We start from the raw sequence: 21,142 nt of genomic DNA on the forward strand, positions 1-21,142 counted from the left end.
ATGTCCTTTAGTCAAGGGAAAACAATCCATAGATCGGGGGAGCGCAGTACCTCCCAGCAGCGCAGCCCTCTCCCAGAACGCTGGGCGGTTGTGAGTTTCACGCAGCCTTAAGAAGCAACGTGGAAACAGCCTGATTGGCCAGGAGGTGGGGATTTCTTTAGGAGGCGAGCAGCGTCTGTTGCTAAGGGTCAGTGAAATGAGCCACAGCTGAGCTAGCGGACTGTGACTGGTGTAGATCAGCTTCCTTGACAGGTGAGGAATTGCCTTTACCAGGGCTAATTGGCATAGAAAGGCCTTTGATGATCTTCCTAAATTGCCCCAAAGCGGGATGCTAGCAGATCTCTTCCTCTCTTTGTAGAAACTGAAGCCTTTACCAGCTGAATTTTATATACTAAGAACGAGCCTGAGTAGTGGTTCTCCTTTCTGGCTGCACGTCAGAGTCCACCTCAGGAAATTTAAACTTTTTTTTTTGTATTTTTAAGTTTTACTAGATTCTTTGGAACCTAATGAGGTCCCAGTCTTATCCCCACAGATACTGATTTACTTAGTTGCTTGTGGGAACTTTCCAGCAGGGTTTTTTTTTGTGTCCTGTATTTTGTTTTTGTTTTTTGTTTTTAAAGCTCCAGAAGTGATTCTAATGTGTTCGTGATTCACTTATATAAAGGTGGGGGAGGGCAGTGGAATCTAAAAACATGTTCAAAATCCATATGATTAATTATTAAAATATAAAACGGGGATAACTGAGTGAGATATTTGTGAACCTGCTAGGTGCAAGGCACTTGCAAGTGCTCACAGAGGAGAATGAAAAGAAAATGAATTTTCCTTCAGCATGAGATTATGGTTTTGGCCTTTGCAAGTTCAGAACCTCTTAGTCGTGTTAATAGAGCCACAACCATGAGGACCACCAAGTACGGTGGTGCAGGACATGCCCTGACGGACAGTCCTGGGTGAGTGGAGGATGGACTCCAGCCCTGGGACTCTCCCCCAGCCCTGAGGTGGCCGCCATATTGAAACCCTCACAGACACCAACGTGTACTAATAGCAGCCCTGACATGAGGCCTGAATCACAAAGCTGCCCACTGCCTCCCTCTTCCAAATTTAGGGCACTGTAAGGACAAATCGGAATTTAAGATAAGAAGCTTAATTCCCTCTGTTGAAAATAAGGCAGGAGGTTTCCCTTTCTGTCAGAATACTTACCTTAGAAAACTTGTATTTTCTCAGTCTCTTTGAAATGTATCTTTTTAGAAACTAAATAAGCCTCTGTCAGTTTTGCGATCTAGTAATGTTTTTCTCAAGGACCTGGGTGCCATCTCTTTGAAATACAACTGTCAGGAGACAGCACCCCTATCCTCCAGTTTCTGTGGGAGGATGGGAGCCAGACTTCAGTGCTCCAAGTTGTTAAAGTACCTCCTGTCATAAAGACGTTTGTCCCCCTGCCCACCATAAAGTCAATTAGCTAACGTAGGTGGTCACCCCAATCACCAGGTAAATTTAGGAAGAACTGCGTGTGATTAATGGTGCTGTCAAGTTCTCTTAAATGATGACTAGTTACTGTTTATCTTGAGAACCTGTATGTAATGACCACACCTGTGTGGCTGCATAAAAGGGTGAGATTTCTTTCTGTCTTTGCAACCTCAGCCAGTTGCCTGTGATGAGCAGCACATTCTGGTTTAATCCTCAGTCAGTAATAAAAGTGTTTTCTTTTTCTACTACCTTTGTGGAGGGGATGTCTGAACTGAAAGTTTTTTCAAATTGCATTTCCCCAACAGCACCTCCACTCTCTATTCTAAAGTTACTGTCTTTTTCCATGCTCCCAATGCAAGGGGCCCAGGTTCGATGCCTGGTCAGGGAACTAAATCCCACACGCTGCAACTAAGAGTTCTCATGCCACAACTAAAGATCCCACATGCCACAACTAAAAGAGCCTGCATGCAGCAACAAAGATCCCGCCTGCCGCAACTAAGACCCAGTGCAGCCAAATAAATTAATTAATTATTTAATTAAGTTACATCTTTTTAACTCGCACCTTCCCTATCCACAGGGAGAAGTATTGAAGGTATAGAAGGTGTTTTTGTTATAAACTTGCTCCCTTCTACCCAGCTTCTGCTAAACAAGTGGAATATAGGAGTTATGGTAATTCCAAATGGTGATGACGTTACAAGAAGTTGAGGTTATGTTTGTAGCTTTTGTTTGTAACTGGGTAATTAATTCATGCCAGTCTGTCATGTTGAATAAGAAATACTGGTTAATGATTCCCACTTCTTTAACAGAAACAAGAGAGAAAAAGAGAGTTGTTTGGTTTTTAATTTTGTATACACATTTTGACAGTTAGAAATTAAAGTTTTTTATAATACAATCTATTCATCTTTCCCTTTGTGATATCATTACTTTTCAATTTAAAAAAATTTATCAAAGTAATACATGTACATAGTTTTTATAAAAAGAAGGCCAAGTAATTCTAAATAGCTTGTAACGAAAAACAGCAGTTTCTTGCTTTATCTTTCAGTGTCTCAGTAACTGTACCAGTCAGGATTTGATTAGAGAAACAGAGCCACTAGGAATGAAATTGAATAAAGTATCTATTATAGAGATTTTACCTTACACAACTGTGGGAGCCCACTGAACAGTCTGTATAAGGTTTCTGCTTCTGAGTCTGGGCTGGGGCCTAAAATCAGCAGGGCAGGCAGTCTGAAAAGGAAGATGGATTTGAAGTGGAGGAGAGCACTGCCTCAGCCTCTCACCCCCTTGGCGACAAGGCTGGGAACATAGTCTGGGGCCACATCAGCGCAGGCCTTCCATCACAGGAGAAAAGCTATGGATCTACGCTGTGAGTAACAGGAGCCATTTGGTGTTTGTTAAGGAGGAATATGAAAATTCGATCTTTATTTTAAAAGATATTACACAAGTATCTAGGATTTATAAACAAATGGTCCATATATACACTGGTTTTTAAATATTTCATTTTAATAAATACCTTATGTTAAGTGTTCATTTGATCTATCAGCCATTCTTTGAGTTTCCTAATATCTATTACATACTGACGACGAATCTGTCATTCCAAATTAGGAGTACTGCAACAGTGGTGTCTTCTATTTACACCATTTTGTGGTAGAAAGCCCTATTTAATTGTTTAAATGAAATAAATAAGTGCATGAAATAAATCCAAAGTAAATACATTGTGAAAAATACATTTTAATCCAAAAGTCTGAATATTAGCATTTAGTTATTTACAATGGTATTTACAATCAATTTTACTATAACTTTTGTGAAGAGAGAGATAACTACGTACATAGAGCTATCTATCTACAACATACAAACCATAACTTCCTTACAACATACAAACATTAACTGTGTAGAAAAATGGTAACAGTTAAAACTCCTACAATTCAAAATCATCATAATTAAATTAGATCCTGACAAATTTTGCTGGGGTTGAGAAATAATGGTCCAGTCAGAACAGGAGAGGAAGCAAGTGTGTGCAAATCCCACTTCTTCCCTCTTTTAAATTGTTGCTCCCTTACTTAGCTGACCTACACTTGAAGTAAAACCTGTCCCTGAATTCTGAATAGAATTCCTGTGCCTGGACTTCTAAGTCCCAGACATTGTTTTAGGCCTGTTAGTATGAGTACACAGCAGATGGTTTTAACTTTGGGGTGGGCTTTTTTTAGATATCAGTGCTAATGATTAATCATTTTTATGACTGCCCAACGTTTGTTCTAATGGTGGTCAAGAAACTACTGCTCAGGGATGCCTGAACAGTACGTTTCCTGTGTGTTTTTAGTGAAGTTGTCTGTCTGAACTATAAACTTAATGTTTTGATCAAGCCTCACTCTGACTGAGAAGGTAGGTGAGAGCAGTGAAGAGCAGCTCTATTAAGATCAACCAAATGATTCTGAATCCCTGCTTACTACAGAAGAACCGGATGAAAGTTTTAAAGAGCCTAGGCTAATAACATCATCCACCAATCACTTTCCTTAAGGTTAAAGCAGCCAACAGTCTCTCACAGCATTTTCTAGATGATAAAATAAAGCTTTTTTGTAACTTGGTGATAGATACTGTTGATCACGGCTACATTTTATTTGATTCAGCCCTTGGTTAGAAATTCAAACCTTAATTAATATTTTATTCTTGTAGAAAAATACAATCCATTTTATGAGTTTCTAGAAATAAATTATGGAGAAAAATAGATACTACCTGTTCCTAATGGTCTCCTTGGAAATTACAGTCTTTGCCTGGGAGGATACACACACTTAATGTGTATGTAATATTTAACTTCAAAATATATTTAATTCTTTTCTATCTCTTTTAATTTTCTAAGTGACTAGTAATAAACAAGCTAATGATTACTGGGCAGTAGAGAAAAAACTTTTTAGTCATTTTTCCATCCAAGAATTTCATTAAAGAAATATGTGGCATGTCTTACGGTAGTACAAATACAAGACAACTGGAAATCCATGTTCACTTTTTAAACTACAAATGGTTGGCAACTGTTTCCTTAATAGTTATTGCAGGAGTAGGTCCAACATGAGTCCATATATAGCCCTTCTCTGGTCTGGTGGGAACTGTGGGAAATGGTGATGAACGTGACTTGAAATATTCAGAAGGTGCATGACAAACAAATTCCAAGTATTCCATCTTCCTTGGAAGATCCTCCTCTGGTCCTAGAAGGCAGCCAACATTCACATTTTTGAAGATATATATCATTTCCATGAAATGTTAAAATTCCTAGATACTAGGAGAAACTGGTCTGGTGGTAACTTGACATTAGCCCTTGAAACATATATTATTTTGAAGTTACTTTCCATCATTTTTTTCTGCTTTAACTGCTTAAGGAATATAGCATTCTCCCCAAAATATAACTCAATATAGAAAGGATTCTAAAAATAATATTTAGCCTTATATAGTGTTTATGATGTCGACACTGTTCTAAGTACTTGATATATATATCAATACTTTGAATCCTCACAACAACCCTCTGAGTTAGGCACTATTATTATTCCCATTTTACATGAGGAAATAAGGCAAGAGAGATCAAGGAACCTGTCCGAGATCACACAGTTAGTAAGTGGCTGTCCTAGGAACCCAGACAGTCTAGTTCCAGAGTCTGTGCTCTGAACCTTTATGCTATGCTGTCTCCTTTACAATCTGAGGATTAGGAAGAGGAGGTGAGACAGAAGTCCTAGAGGTGATTCAGTCATGTTACTGCCTCTGCTGACAATCCTGTCTGATAGAACAGGTTAATGAAAGTTCACTCTTCTATGTATCAATACTTACAAGCAGAAGACTAAAACTGCTTGGTCATGTATCAAACTTGACATTCAGCTGGGAATAATAGTGGTACTTTACTTGTCCTTGAGTTCTCTCTGAAAAAAACCTTTTGCATCTTTTTTCTTAGAATGCAAAAGTAACGTATGCCCATTGCAGAAAGGTTGAAAAGTTTGGGGTAATTTTAAAACTCTGAACACTTTCAAAATTCTATTTATCAACAACTTCTTCTTGTGAGTCTATGTCAAGAACCAATTCTTTGGTCAGCCTTGAAATTAATGAGTACAGTGGCTGCCATTTCAGCTACCAACAATGATATAAAAGGTTGCAAAAGGTCTAGGATGATGTGTGTGACATCTAGAGGGACACATAATGAGAATTTGTAAGATCTTAGACATAAATGTGACAGTTCCTCTAGAAATCAATTTTGAGTAAATTTTTATATGTTACCTAAATAACCTAGTTCTTGAGCAATAAATTCTTTTAACAGAGTTTAACCCTGGGTCACTCGGAAAAGTCTTATCCACACGGCATTTTAGTACGTGCGTACTGCCCCGGAACTCAAAGTAACGTATAGCCCTCAAACCCCAGCTATATAAATTTCATATTTTCTATAATAATCTCTACTTTTTTGTACTTAACGCTTCTCTGTTATGGACTGAATTGTATCTCGCCAAATTCATATGTTGAAGTCCTAATCCCTAATGTGATAATATTTGGAGATAGGGCCTTTAGAGAGAGAATTAAGGTTAAATGAAGCCATAAGGTGGGGCTCTAATCCAACAGGACTTGTGTCCTTATAAGAAGAGGAAGAGATGCCATGAGTGCACACACACAGAGGAAAGCCCGTGTGAGAAAAGGTGGCTGTCTATAAGCCAGGAAGAGAGCTCTCACCAGAAACCCACCCTGACAGCACCTTAGGACTTCCAGCCTCCAGAACTGTGAGAAAATAAATTTCTGTTGTTTAGCCCACTCAGTTTATGGTATTTTGTCATGGCAGCCCAAGCAGATGAATATACTTTCACATAATAATGGAAAATTAACTGGGTTCAAGAACCTGTCTGTACCTGTCAAACTCACCTATGATGTAGGATGCAGGATCAAATTGGTCCCTTGGGCTAGAGAGAGTGGGAATGAGCCACGTCAGTGCTGCACTCTTCTCACAATACTGGTCCTGGATAAAACCCCTGATCTGAGCATAGTAGGGTTTTCCATCTTGTTCGTCAATTACAGAAACAACATCTCCAATTTGGTAATAGACTCCCTGGGGGAAGTAGAAGATAACCCCATATTTAAAATAAAAATAGGAGGTGGAGTCAAGATGGTGGTGTGGGAAGACATGGAGTTAGCATCTCCCCACAACTAGGGTGCCTGCCGGCCAATGGTGGGGGACTCTGACGCCCAAGGAGACGGGAGGAACCCCAAAGTGAACTGGTAGGACGTAGGGGGACTGAGGGGGGAGGAGAAGTGGAAGCCAGACAGGATTGGCGCCCCTGAGGCTGGGCAGATCAGGAGAGGCAGGTGGGAGGGACTCTCCAGGAAGAGCGGGAAAGGAGCGGAGGGCGATTGCCCCGCCCACTCGGGCCCTGAGAGCCTGCTGAGCTCCCAGGCCCGTCCCCTGCACTCCAAAGCCCCCTCCAGGTCTCGTGGGTCCTTGGGGGCATAGGAGGGCAGCCAAGGGGAGAACAGGAGAGGCAGGTGGGAGGGGCCCTCCGGGAGGAGCGGGAGAGGAGTGGAGGGCAACTGCCCCACCCACTTGGGCATGAGGAGCCTGCTGAGCTCCCAGGCCGGTCCCCTGCCCTCCAAACCCCCCTCCAGGCCGCGTGGGTCCTTGGCACCATAGGAGGGAGGCCGGGGAGATCAGGAGAGGCATGGGGGAGGGGCCCTCCCAGACTGGAGGAGCAGGAGAGGAGAGGAGGGCATTTGCCCAGTCCACTCGAGCCCAGGAAGCCTGCTGGGCTCCCAGAGGAGGTCCCCTGCCCTCTGAGACCAGGGGCGGGGGGGCATGCCTGGACCCCTTCTGTTCCTTGAGCCTAAGCCCCACCCCCCACAGCCCCCAGGGCCTTTTCCAGCCCTGTGGGTCCTAAGCATAGGCCCTGCCCACCACCCAAACTTCACCCTTGCTTAGGCCCCACCCACCCTCCACAGCCAAGGCCTTCCCACACCCCTCCTTTTTTATTTCTTTTCCCTCCTCCTCTTTTTTTACTATTGTGGTACTGATGTACCTTCCAGTTGTTGATTAATCTATATTTTAATTTTTATATTCTTCCTAACATATCTGTTAGTTTCCTAGTCTAATTTTATTTTTTACTTTGTTATTGTTCTTTTTTTTTTTTTTTTTCCACTCCAGGCGGCTTGTGGGATCTTGGTTCATGAGCCTGGGGTCGGGCCAAAGCTCCTGCAGTGGAGCTCCAAGTCCAAACCACTGGACTAAGAGAGAACCTCAGACCCCAGGGAATATTCATCGGAGTGAGGTCTCACGGAGTTCCTCATCTCAGCACCAAGACCCATCTCTACCCAACAGCCTATAAACTCCAGTGTTGGAAGCCTCAGGCCAAACAACCAGTAAGACAGGAACACAATCCCACTCATTTAAAAAAAAAAAAAAATGAGACGGCAAAAAAATATGTCACAGATGAAGGAGCAAGGTAAAAACCTAAAAGAACAAATAAATGAAGAGGCAATAGGCAATCTACCTGAAATGACGGTAAAGATGATCCAGAATCTTGGAAATAGAATGGAGGAACGAGTTGAGAAAATACAAGAAATGTTTAACAAAGATCTAGAAGAACTAAAGAACAAACAGAGATGAACAACACCACTGAAATGAAAAATACACTAGAAGGAATCAGTAACAGAATAACGGAGGCAGAAGAACGAATAAGTGAGCTGGAAGACAAAATGGTGGAAATAACTGCCGAGGAGCAGAAGAAAGAAAAAAGAATGAAAAGACTTGAAGACAATCTCAGAGACCTCTGGGACAACACTAAACGCACCAACATTCGAATTATAGGAGTTCCATAAGAAGAAGAGAAAAAAAAGGGTCTGAGAAAATATTTGAAGAGATTACAGTTGAAAACTTCCCTAACATGGGAAAGGAAATAATCACTCATGTCCAGAAAGCACACAGAGTCCCATACAGGATAAACCCTAGGAAAAACACACCAAGACACATATTAATCAAACTAACAAAATTTAAATTCAAAGAAAAAATATCTAAAAAAAGCAAGGGAAATATCTAAATATCTAAAAGCAGCAAGGGAAAAACAAAAAATAACATACAAAGGAATCCTCATAAGGTTATCAGCTGATTTTGCAGCAGAAACTCTGTAGGCCAGAAGGGAGTGGCAGGATATACTTAAAGTGATGAAAGAGAAAAACCTACAACCAAGATTACTCTATACAGCAAGGATCTCATTCAGATTCCATGGAGAAGCCAAAAGCTTTTCAGACAAGCAAAAGCTAAGAGAATTCAGCACCACCAAACCAGTGCTACAACAAATACTAAAGAAACTTTTCTAAGCGGGAAACATAAGAGAAGAAAAAGACCCACAAAAACAAACCCAAAACAATTAAGAAAATGGTAATAGGAACATACATATCAATAATAACCATGAATGTAAATGGATTAAATGCCCCAACCAAAAGACACAGACTGGCTGAATGGGTACAAAAACAAGACCCATATATACGTTGTCTACAAGAGACCCACTTCAGACCTAGGGACACATACAGACTGAAAGTGAAGGCATGGAAAAAGATATTCCATGCAAATGGAAATCAAAAGAAAGCTGGAGTAGCAATACTCATATCAGATGAAATAGACCTTAAAATAAAGACTGTTACAAGAGATAAGGAAGGACACTACATAATGATCAAAGGATCAATCCAAGAAGAAGGTATAACAATTATAAATGTTTATGCACCCAACATAGGAGCACCTCAATACATAAGGCAAATGCTAACAACCATGAAAGGAGAAATCGACAGTAACACAATAAGAGTAGGGGAATTTAACACCCCACTTACACCAGTGGACAGATCATCCAATCAGAAAATAAATAAACACAAGCTTTAAATGACACAATAGACCAGATAGATCTAATTGATATTTACAGAACATTCCACCCAAAAGTGGCAGAATACACTTTCTTCTCAAGAGCACATGGAACATTCTCCAGGACAGATCACATCTTGAGTCACAAATCCAGCCTGGGAAAATTTAAGAAAATTGAAATCGTATCAAGCTTCTTTTCTGACCACAATGCTATTAAGAGTGGAAATCAATTACAGGAAAAAAAACCTGTAAAAACCACAAATACATGGAGGCTAAACAGTGCGCTACTAAATAACCAAGAGATCACTGAAGAAATCAAAGAAAAAATTAAAAAATACATAGAAACAAATGACAATGAAAACACGAAGACCCAAAACCTATGGGACGCAGCAAAAGAAGTTCTAAGCGGGAACTTTATAGCAGTACAATCTCACCTCAAGAAACAAGAAAAATCTCAAATAAACAATCTAACCCTACACTTAAAACAACTAGAGAAAGAAGAACAAAGAAAACCCAAAGTCAATAGAAAGAAATAAATCATAAAGAGCAGAAATAAACAGAAATGAAGAAAACAATAGCAAAGATCAATAAAAGTGAAAGCTGGTTCTTTGAGAAGATAAACAAAAGTGATAAACCCTTAGCCAGACTCATCAAGAAAAAAAGGGAGAGGACACAAATCAATAAAATTAGAAATGAAAAAGGAGAAATCACAACTGACACTGGAGAAATACAAAGGATTAAAGAGACTACTACAAACAACTGTATGTCAATAAAATGGACAACCACGAAGAAATGGACAAATTCTTGGAAAGGTACAATTTTGGGATACTGAACCAGGAAGAATTAGAAAATATAAACAGACCTATCACAAGTAATGAAATTGAAACCATAATTAAAAATCTTCCAACAAACAAAAGTCCAGGACCTGATGGCTTCACAGGCGAATTCTAACAAACATTTAGAGAAGAGCCAACACCAATCCTTCTCAAACTCTTCCAAAAAGTTGCAGAGGGAGAAACACTCCCAAATTCATTCTACGAAGCCACCATCACCCTGATACCAAAACCAGAAAAAGATATCACAAAAAAAGAAAATTATAGACCAATATCACTGATGAACATAGATGCAAAAATCGTGAACAAAATACTAGCAAACAGAATCCAACAGCACATTAAAAGGGTCATACACCATGATCAAGTGGGATTTATCCAAGGGATGCAAGGATTCTTCAATATATGCAAATCAATCAATGTGATACACCACATTAACAAATTAAGGAATAAAAACTATATGATCATCTCAATAGATGCAGAAAAAGCTTCTGACAAAATTCAACACCATTTATGATAAAAGCTCTCCAGAAAATGGGCATAGAGGGAACCTATCTCAATATAATAAAGGCCATGTACGACAAACCCACAGCAAGCATCATACTCCATGGCTCCACACCATACATTTTCATTTTAAAAACGATTCCCATAATCTACATTAAAAAATACTTAAGATCCTCATATTGTATTTCAATAGGCAACTTCCTCTCCCAACTCAGCTCTGGATGAGATGTTTTATAATAGCCACCTACAGGGAAAAATAACTTAGAAAGGAGCAAAAACCACAATCACACCTTATACAGAGTAGCAGAGACTTTTAGACTAACCGAGCATTTTAGTAGCACATTATACAATAAATTCAAACCTTCCTTCAGTAACTACAGATGCTCACCTTGTAGAAGATTGATTCTGCAGTGATTATGGTGGAAACTGACTCAGGGGCTTTGATGGGCTGTGAAAAAACAAAAGTAAAAATATTAGCACATTCGTAGTGTGTGTGTGTGTGTGTGTGTGTGTGTGTGTAGCGTGTACAGGCATTTTTCCAGCCATATATGAGAGTTCTGTAATTTAAGAAATACTAAAGTTGTTGTTTGGTGACAAGAACTGCAGTAAAAAAGAAAAAAAAAGAAAAAAAAAGCTTTTCTGATCGTTGTGGCAAAGCCTGGTCCAAATACTTCTGCTGCCTTTACCTTAAAAATTGCTGAGCCCCAAAGGACCGGCTCCTGACTATGTGGCTGAAATCTAACAGAAGCCCTCTCAGAGCTTTATTACACATTCTAGTTATTAAAAAATCTGGCTCTAATGGCCTGAGCATGACGGAGGTGGGAATAATAAAAAACGTGTCTCCTCATTTTCCATCTCCACTTAACTATGGAACTAGTTATGACAGTATCATCAGAACTAATTTTCTAGCAAGCCTGAACCAAGGCCAAAGGAAACTTTCTTGGGAGTTCTTAGTAACTTGCCACCACTCAACCATCATTGAAATTCCTTCCTAAGCTGTAACACACACTTTCACGCCACAACACAGTAACTAGGCCTTCCCAAATATGTCTTGGTATTACCCCTAAAGAAAGGGGTTGTTAGAGAAATTGATATTAAAATACTGGCAGAGAACATATTCCACCATACTTCAGAGGAAAACGTGTTTAAGAGCATTTAAGTGTATACACCTATAATCCAATATTTACATGTTTTGTCTAGTCAATAAACACCTCATTTTAGAAAACTGAATTATAAAAATCTTAAATAAATTAGGGGCAACTATTCTGAACAAGAAAAAGGGTCCACAATCTGCACAAGAATATAACGCAAGGCCTCTCTGAGTTTTTTAAATGAACACACCCAACTTCAGAAATGCCTTCACTGGTAAGTGAAGCATTCCTGTTCTGAAAGCAAAGAGTACCATACTGTGGTTTTAAAAAAATAGTATATAATGCATTGCCCGTTGTGTTTGACCACTGTCCCTTGTATTTACAAAAACAATGAGAATTTACTGCAACAAAAATATGCTTTCCACTACCCCCGCACAAGTCTTTCGACCATCTATTTTCTTATAGAATAAGAGATAAAGATTTAGTAAAATTTTTCATTCATATTCATCAAGTTGATCATTATAAATCAGTAAGAAACGTCTTCTGGGGCCATAATAACAAACAAATATGGAAATGAATGAGTTCCAGTATTATTATTTACTTAGCGCTTTAAGAATGAAAAAAAAAAAGTTTTCCCAGTATACCTCGCCACACCAAGAACTATAACCCCATCTCATCCTTTCCAGAGAATCCAGTAAAATGCGCTCGAGGTTTAGGTTTCTTTTAGAATATTTTATATTTCCCAGAGAAAAAAATAAAAGTTAAAAAAACAGAGAAAGAGTTTTATTAACTTTATAAACAGTAAGCCTCCTACAACAGAGCTCACTCCCTTTTAGAAAGTCTGGACCAGTCCCCAGAACACTACAGAATAGCTGCCAAGAGCAGAGTCCAAGTTCAGGGATGAGAGATGAAGGCAGTGGCAGGACACACTACACACACAATGCCATTACAGTACAAGACACTGTCCACAATCATCTTACATTTTTTAACTTAAAAATATGTCTTCTCCCTTTTCCTTTAGTGGAAACTTTCTTTTCAGCAGCTGGAGCAGATTTGTATTTAGTGTTTCTGAGCCGAGCAGACCTCCTGTGAATTTCCTGCTTACTCTGTTACATAAACAATTAAAGAACAAAAAAGAGAAAGAAATAAAAAGTGCAGAAAGGTTGCTGTCCCGATACGAACATCTTACAAGGATCCCAGAGTATGCACTTTAAACGATCATTTAAAAATTAAGTAAGAGTGCACCTTTTCTTTTTATGCCGGGTAATCACGCGAACTGGCCTAATTCAAACAGGGAGAGCCTTAGGCAAGCATCTCCAGAGCATCCAAAAAGGTGTGAGCTACTTGTAATAGGTCAAGGGGCAGCAACAAGAGTTAAGTCAGTCCAGGCCAAGGCAAGAACTATTCATCGGTTGTGTTTATAACAGAAAAATGCTTAAAAACTCAACTCTCCTACGCCAGAGAACGGGTTTGGTATGCCACCTCCTGCAATGTAATACTTATGCTGCCATTGAAAATGATGACATGATAATCTTAATAACACGACATTATGACAAAATGAACTTTATTAACAGGTAAAGAGGTCCAGTAGCATGACCCTGCTGACATCTCTATGTATACGTGTGTATACTGAGATGTCTGGTTGCTATTCAAAACATTACAATGGGGGGATTTCTGAAGCGTTTTCACTTTTCTTGCTTCTCTAGCCTTTCAATTTCTCACAAGAAAAGGTGTTGAGAATGGGCCGAACCAAAGACCATGTTCTCAACCGGGATGGGAAGGGGCGGCCCGGCCCAGTATGAGCACGGCGATCCCGGGAGGCCCCTGCCCGCCCCCTCCGCGCCCACCCGGCGTCCGCCCGCCAAGCGCCCGGTCGACCTCCGCCGGAGGGAGGGGCCGGAGGAGCTCACCTGCTTGCCGCCCCCGCCCCCGTTGCTCTGCGGAGGGGCGGCCGAGGTGCTGGCGAAGGTCGCCGCGCCGAAGCCGCCACCGCCGCCACTGCCCCCCGTCCCGCCGGCCGCCCCCGAGCCGGCGCCCCCGCCGCCCGCGCCGCCCCGGCCCGTGCAGTGGTGGCAGAGGATCTCCCCCTGCGGGCCCTTCTTCCACATGGAGGACGATGTGGTCTTGCAGACGCTGCAGGTGGGCTTCAGGCCCAGTGGCATCGTGGCCGGCTCGGGCGGCCCCCGCGGGCGCAGCGACACGGGAATGGCGACCGCCGGCCTTCGGCGGCCCGCTGGCCGACCCGTCACTCCCAAAGACAGAAAGAGCGGCGCGGGCGCGGCGCCGAGCTGTCCACTCTGGGACCAGGCCGCGGCCGCCGCCCCCTGGAGGCAGGAAGCCTGTTGCGCTCCACCGCCCTCCCTAGCCCCCAGCGGCCCCGGCGCCGGGAGGCGGGGCCGGGGCGGGGCCTGGCCTGGGAGGAAAGCCGAGCCTTGGCCTGGGGAGGCTTCCGGCGATGGGTGGGGCCCGCGCACAGGCCGGCCCGCCTGACCGGAAGTGCCCCGCCCGCGACTCCTGGGACAGAGGACGATTCGCGGACTTTCCGGTCTTAGGCCTAAGATTGACTACTAAAATACTTAAGGCTCAAGTATATCTAAAGTTCAGATAAGCAACGAATAACTTTTTAATATGAGTGTATCCCATGCAATATTCGTTGTTTATCTGAATTCAAATGTAACTGGGCATCCTGTATTTTTATTTGTTAAATCTGGCACTCCTACTTAGGACCCCTTTACACTCTTTAAAGTTATAACTTAGACCCCCAAATACGTTTGCTTATAAGGGTTATATCCATGGACATTTGTGTATTTGGAGTTGAAACATTTTAAAGCCAAAGATGCCACGCATACGTTCATTGGCCCTTGAATGACAGTGTTCGTAACCTCTGAACCGTACGCCAGGGACAGAGTGCTGGTTTGGTATTGTTGGGGAACAGATTTTCCCCAAGAACCCCCAGAAAGGGTCTTGGGACCTCCGTGGACCGTACTCGAGGACAGCTGGCCCAGGACAAGGGTGTCGTGAGAATCCAGCCTCTATTAATGTCGCTGGTCAGTACAGGCCTCGCCAGAGAAACGAGTCACCCCTCAGCCTCACTTAGTGGAGCAGTGGTTGCATACCTGTCTTCAAGATCCTGGGTTTTCTAGACTTGATGTTCTTGGACAGATCATGATGAATATGTTGGTGGAGTGCTGGGCAAAGAGGAAGAAGAAAACTGTATTGAACGCCTTATGATGTCGTGAAACCGCATTTAGTGCTTATGCCAGTCGTGGAACAAGATATTATCCTTATTTTACTGTTAACTGATGATCAACAGAGGGACTGTGATTTGGCCAGTTGCCCACATGGCCACTGGTCTTGGAAGCACATTTGGACAGGCCTTTGAAGCAGCTCTGGGTCCTGAGTTGTGGCTCGGTCATCCTGGCTCTGAGTCTAGGATTCTCCAATAGTAAAACAAAATATTAACTGCTTTCCAGACCATTATGGGGTTTAAGACCAATTGTGAAAGTGGTTGAGGAGAGTAGGTACACAGTGTTGTCTCCTTATTGTAGAACAATGCACTCTGTGAGGGGTGTCTAGGTACTAAATTCCATGCTCCCTGATATAGCTCTCCCTCTAGTGCACCTGTCTTTGCACTTCATCTCCAAATTACTGCCTCTCATTCACTGAAGACTTAGGCCCTTGGCTCACCAGCTTCCTCTCCACCAAAGGACACCATCCTGGGTCCGGTCCATATCCACATGTGTAACCACTCAACACACTCTTTTCTCCATTCCTCCTCATCCCAACACCTCCATCTCCTGTCCTTGCCAGCTCCCATAGCTCCTGGTCACACCCTCTACCCTTCTGAGATCATCAGGAAGAACTACATTTTTTTCCTGGTTTAAAAAAAAAAAATTTACAACCTTTTAGAATTAAGTATAATACACATACTGTAAAGTATCCAGTGCACCTGTGTACAGGTTGATTATCACAAAGTCACCGCACTCAGACAACCAAATAAAGAAATAGAACATTACTACCACAAAAGCCCCTCACTTGCTCTTTATCCAGAGATAACCACTATACTGATTTCTAACACTGTAGATTTTGTAGATTCCCTTTGTCAGGGTAAGGAGGGTCCCTTCTATTCCTATTTTCATCATGAATGTGTAGAATTTTATCAAATAGTTTTCTGTATGAGACAATCATAATGCTTTTTCTTCTTTATCTATTAATGTGTGGACCACACGGATAGATTTCTGAATGTTAAATTAATACTGCCACTCCTGGAATGAATCCAACTTGGTCATCATATACTATTCTTTTCACATATTGCTGGATTTGCTTTATTAATATTTTAAGATTTTTGTATCTATGTTCACGAGTGAGATAGGCTTATAATTTTCCTTTCTTGTAATATCTTTGTCAGGCTTTTGCATCAAGGTCATGTCAGCCAAAGTAGGGGCTTTGGATTTTACTCTGAGTGAGACAGGAAACCATTCGAAGCTCTTCTACTTGCTGATATGAAAAGATCTCAGACATAATTAGGAGGGAAAAAAGCAATTTATAGAACAGTGTATAGAACATGATCACTGTGTGTAAATTAAAAATCTGTGTGAGTGTGGTGTGTACTTTTTTTAGTTATTTAGACAAAAAACTGTGGACAATTGATGCTAACAGAAGTGGTGAGGGAGAGAGGCTTTCACTTTTCTTTTTGCACCCTTTTTTATCATTTGAAATATTTTTTTACCACATTACATGTTACTTCTATTTTAAAAAAAGAATAAAAAGAGGAGAAAGTATCAAATGGAAAATAAGGAAATAGGCAGTTTCTTGGTCCTAAATATCCTCTCCTAGCCAGAGGTCCTGGGGCACAGTGGACAGTACCGAGTTCAAGGACTGGCAAGCAGACCTCCTCTCTGCAGCTCAGTCCCTTGTCTGTAAGTTGACAATTGTCCACCTCAGTGCTGCATGAAGATTTGGTCAATTATCATGCTTGGCACATAGTTCTCAGTTAATACATGGGGCTTCTCCTACAAGCAGCAAAGCTATAGTATCACAAAACTCCTGTGCAGATGTAGTAGAGTGTTAATAGAATAGAGCAGTGTGCTATAAGGATAAATAGGACTACGTGGCAGAGATGGTGACTGGGGCAGGGAAAGGGGGGGTGTTGGGAGGTGAGAGAAATGGGTAGGAGAAAAGGATTCAGGAAGGCACTGTCAACGAAGGCTCTGACCCAATCCCCTGCTCCTTCCTGGGTGCCTCAGGAAGAACAGGAGCCACAATTGGCCAGGCCAGGGCTCCCTGAGGTGCCAAGGGAGAGATCTCAGATTGATATAAGGAGAGAGAGATACCTAGCTTAGACCCAGAGGAAGGGTCCGATTGGAGCACATAGAGATAATTTGGTACCTATGGGGATGTGCAAGAAAATTCTGCTGGTGGGGTGTGTCTGTGTGTGTGTGTGAGTGTGTAAGCTGTGAATATAGAAATAAATACCTCCCAAGGTCTTAACATTCACACTAAGGGAAAGAAAGAAAGCTGAGTTCCCCAGGGGACTATCACTGTCAGCATGCAGTCTAATTTGCATAATTTAGGTGTTGCATAGTTCAGTAATTAAAACTCTTTGGAAAAAAAAAAAAGGCAGATGCATAAAATGTATCCCAGGGCTAGTTTCTAAGAGATGATATTCACCACATTTTGTGTCTTGGTGCATATGGGCAGCATAGGGTTCCTTGCCCACTCACGCTCTTGTCCTGTATATCTCAGGGGCACAAGGTCACTGAGTGGAGACTCATAGGGTTGATGTGAGGATTCAGTGAGTTAGTATACATAAGGTTGTAAACAACTGTTTCATCTGGTCAGTGCCTGATTTAATGTTAGCTCTGAGGCTGATAAGACAGGAGGAGGCCTTCTTTTGACCAGGCTAGTCAAGTCATTAGTTATACCCCTCTCCCCCAGCTGTAATCCTGGGAAAAATGCAATTAACTCAAGTGGCCTCTTAACACTGACAAACTAGAGAAAGAGAGCTTGTGGACTGGACAGAGAGAGAATGAGTGAGGCCTATGGAACTGCAAGAAGGGAGAAAGAGTCAGGGCAGGTATTCTTGCCTTTTCGTCTTTTATCCTCAGGAGGGGCGTCATGACAGCACTGTCTCTCACTGCACTCTTACGTTCTGTGTGTAACCCAACGGAGCTACTTTCTATTTTGCGTGTGTGCCCCCACGGTTCCCATGCCCGTGCCTTGGCTCAGGGTGTTCTCTTTGCCGGGAATGTGCTTCCTCTCAACGCGTCACACCCGGCCGTACCCATCTTCCCAGAATCAGCTCAGGCATCACTTCCTCCAGGAAGCCTCATTCCAGGACTCACGTGTCCTTTCTCCCCTCCCCCCAATTAAGTAGCTGTTCCTTGCGGTGGCTATTCCCTCCTTCCACCTTAGGGTACACCTCTGTACCCGTGTCTCCTTCACTGGCCTAGGAGCATGTTGAGGAAAGGAAGTTTGCCTTTTTCCTCTTTGGGTTTCTTCTACCTCCCCACACCTTGCACTTGGTAAGCAGGCACTAATTAGCAGTCTAATGTGTGGATTAATATATCAGTCAGCCCGTTCTCAGCTGAATGAACAGCCTCCACTCAGGACAAGTGCCTGCTCCCATTCCCCTCCTCACTGCCCCCCACCTCGTCGTCTGACTTCTCTCACCAAGCAGCCCGAATCAGGTCTCCCGGCTCCTCACTGGCCTGCAGCCCAAGTAGGCATCTCCCTGTATCATGGCGGGCACCAACGACATCATCATCCACCAGTAAAACCAATGCCGGGGCTTCTCTGGTGGCGCAGTGGTTAAGAATCCGCCTGCCAATGCAGGGGACACGGGTTCGAGCCCTGGTCCGGGGGAAGAGCCCACATGCTGCGGAGCAACTAAGCCCGTGCGCCACAGCTACTGAGCCTGCGTGCCACAACTACTGAAGCCCGCACACCGCGCCTAGAGCCCGTGCTCCGCAATAAGAGAAGCCGCCACAATGAGAAGCCCGCGCACGACAGCGAAGAGTAGCCTCCGATCACTGCAATTAGAAAAAGTCCGTGTGCAGCAACAAAGACCCAATGCAGCCAAAAATAAATAAAAAAATAAATTTTAAAAAAATTATTTTAAAAAAATGCCAACTTTATCATAAACGAGTCTTACATATTTGAAATAATTGTGCAGGATCCCTGGTGGAGTTTCATAAGCGTCTTCCTCCTGCTTGAGAGAAGGTGATGACATGGTGAGGAGGACACCGTGTCCTCTGGAAGGCTTTCTGCTAAGGCTTCAGGACACTCCCTGACATGGAGTCAGTTTGGAGATGCTGGCATAGGCCCCCCTGAGAACCATGTGCATTGGCTGTGACTGACCATTATGAGGCTCAGCAGAGGGACTTGACTCAGAGCCCCTCTCCGAGGCAGCGGGGTCCCTGGCCCATGCCAGCCTCCAACTGCCACTCCCCTAACTGTCGCTTAGAACTTTGCTTCTCAGTACCCTCGCCTGTGCCTGCCTGTCCTTCAGACGACTGCTGGCTTAGGAGCTGGGAAAGCTTTTTGAGGGCCAGGTGAAAGCCACATTTTGTGATTCAGGCATCCGCCAACTCTAGTTTTATAAGGAAAACTCAGCTGTCTTTGATTTTTGTTTCTTTGGTTTTGGTTTTGAGTGCTCTAAAATCTGGTTGCCTCTCCCCCTTCCGATGTGCAGGACGGCTGGGGAAGAAACCAACTTGGTTGCTTGAGCATCTTTTAATCCTTCTCAGCTGTGTGTGAAGACGGCTTTCCTCAGAGGAGTTCCAGATTTTATCAAAAAAAGAAATAATTATTTTACTCCTCAAAATGTAAATATCTTTTTAATATAAATAATAAATGCTCATTATAAAAATTCATACAATTCAGCATATCCTCCAATTCTGCTGTGATAGAGATAACCCATTCCTCTGATGTTGGATATTTAGCCTGTTTTAAATTTTTTGCAGTTACAAACAATGAATGATGTAATGAACTTCTTTACACGTGTATTGTTGCCTATTTGTGTGAGTATTTTTATGGGATAAATTCCTTAAAATGTAACTGTTGGGTCTAACGATTGATGTTGCCAAATTATTCACCCAAAAAAGTTTACACACCTGCCACCTCCCGTGAAGTTATCTCAGGGCTGACTTAGCCACTGGACACAGAAGGCACATTGCCTAGGGCCCAGAATAGTTTTAGGGGTCATGAAAACTTCTTAATTTCTTTTAAAATAAGAAGAAAAAACCAAATATAATAATAATGAATATATAATATACAGTGAATCCAGCCTGGATTATATTTTTTATACTAATGAAGCCATAAAATATGCTTTTTCATATTTTATTATGGAGATGGGACCCAAGAAGGCAAATGTGTGTAAGGCCCCTACAAGTCATAATGTGGTCCTGGCTTATCCATTTCTCCACACCCTTGCAACTCTGAGAATTCCTTTTAGTTTTTGCCAGTCTTTTAGGCAAAAAAAAAAAGACATTTCATGATTGTTTTTCTTTCCCTTGGTTATTTGTGAGATGTAGTCTCCTAAATTGATTGACCATTTAAATTTTCTTTATGAATTGCCTATTTATGCTCATTACTCATCTTTCTATTGAGTTGCTCATCTTTTCCTTGTTAAAAAAGTTCTTTTTACATTATAAGAAATATTGCAAATTTTATTTTCAGAATTTTGCATTTCAGATTTATTGCTATGTTTTTATGATGATGTTTAAAGTATTCCTGTACCCCAAATCTGTCAAGCATTTGTTACATGATATCATTCTTACAAAGGCTTACACAAATGTTCATTGATATTTTCTTCTATGGCTATTAATATGTATGATAATATCTTTAATTCATCTGCAATGCATTTTTGTAAAAGATGTGAAATAACTATTAAAATTTCTTTTCCAAGCATAGCTAATTGTTCCAACACCATGAGACAATAGAAATGCCACCTTTACCAAATATTAATCTCTTATTATATATATGAGTCTATTTCTTGAATCTCTTCCATCCCGTTGATCCGTTTATCTGTTGCCCTGCCAGCACCACACTTTTAATTATTTAGCTTAATTATATTTTGGTCTCTGATTAGGTATATCACTATTCTCCCTCTTCCCCATAATCCTTCTCTTTCAGTTTTTTTCTTGATTATTCTCACACATTTGCTCTTTCTGATGAGTTACGTTTTCAAGTGCTGAATAAAAAACTCCATAAGTTTTGTAAAAGTTAGAGATTAATTTGAGGAGTAAGGGGCAATTTTATAAAACAGGGTCTGCCTCCCCAGGGGTGTGGTATCTTGTTTAGACCTTCTTCAGACGCCGTTCCCAGCTGGTCCTCGGCTTGTCCAAGCCCTTGCCATCTCAGCAATCTCCTCAGACTCCTCCATGGCTCTCTTT

At 41.9% G+C, this 21,142-nt stretch overlaps 1 protein-coding gene across 1 annotated transcript; it reads right to left on the reverse strand.

Annotated features, from left to right (window-relative positions):
• Positions 1–2,943: 2,943 nt before the first annotated feature.
• On the reverse strand, positions 2,944–14,065 carry GATAD1 (GATA zinc finger domain containing 1). The gene is made up of 5 exons (XM_068550678.1): positions 13,658–14,065; positions 12,728–12,853; positions 11,045–11,104; positions 6,346–6,529; positions 2,944–4,661 (listed from the first exon to the last, which is right to left on the reverse strand). The coding sequence occupies exons 1-5, from the start codon at positions 13,907–13,909 to the stop codon at positions 4,471–4,473; spliced, it is 813 nt and encodes a 270-aa protein (XP_068406779.1). The 5' UTR covers positions 13,910–14,065; the 3' UTR covers positions 2,944–4,470.
• Between the last annotated feature and the right edge of the window lie 7,077 nt (positions 14,066–21,142).

This window comes from Eschrichtius robustus, chromosome 8, assembly GCF_028021215.1.
Source record: "Eschrichtius robustus isolate mEscRob2 chromosome 8, mEscRob2.pri, whole genome shotgun sequence".
Classification (NCBI taxonomy): domain Eukaryota; kingdom Metazoa; phylum Chordata; class Mammalia; order Artiodactyla; family Eschrichtiidae; genus Eschrichtius; species Eschrichtius robustus.

Excerpts from the sequence above, each read along its gene's own strand:
- GATAD1 (XM_068550678.1), bottom strand. The coding sequence starts at position 13,909 with ATGCCACTGGGCCTGAAGCCCACCTGCAGCGTCTGCAAGACCACATCG. Across the intron at positions 12,854-13,657 it reads GGGGCGGGGGCGGCAAGCAG|AGTAAGCAGGAAATTCACAG; the intron begins GTGAGCTCCTCC and ends TTTATGTAACAG. Across the intron at positions 11,105-12,727 it reads ATATTTTTAAGTTAAAAAAT|CCCATCAAAGCCCCTGAGTC; the intron begins GTAAGATGATTG and ends GTTTTTTCACAG.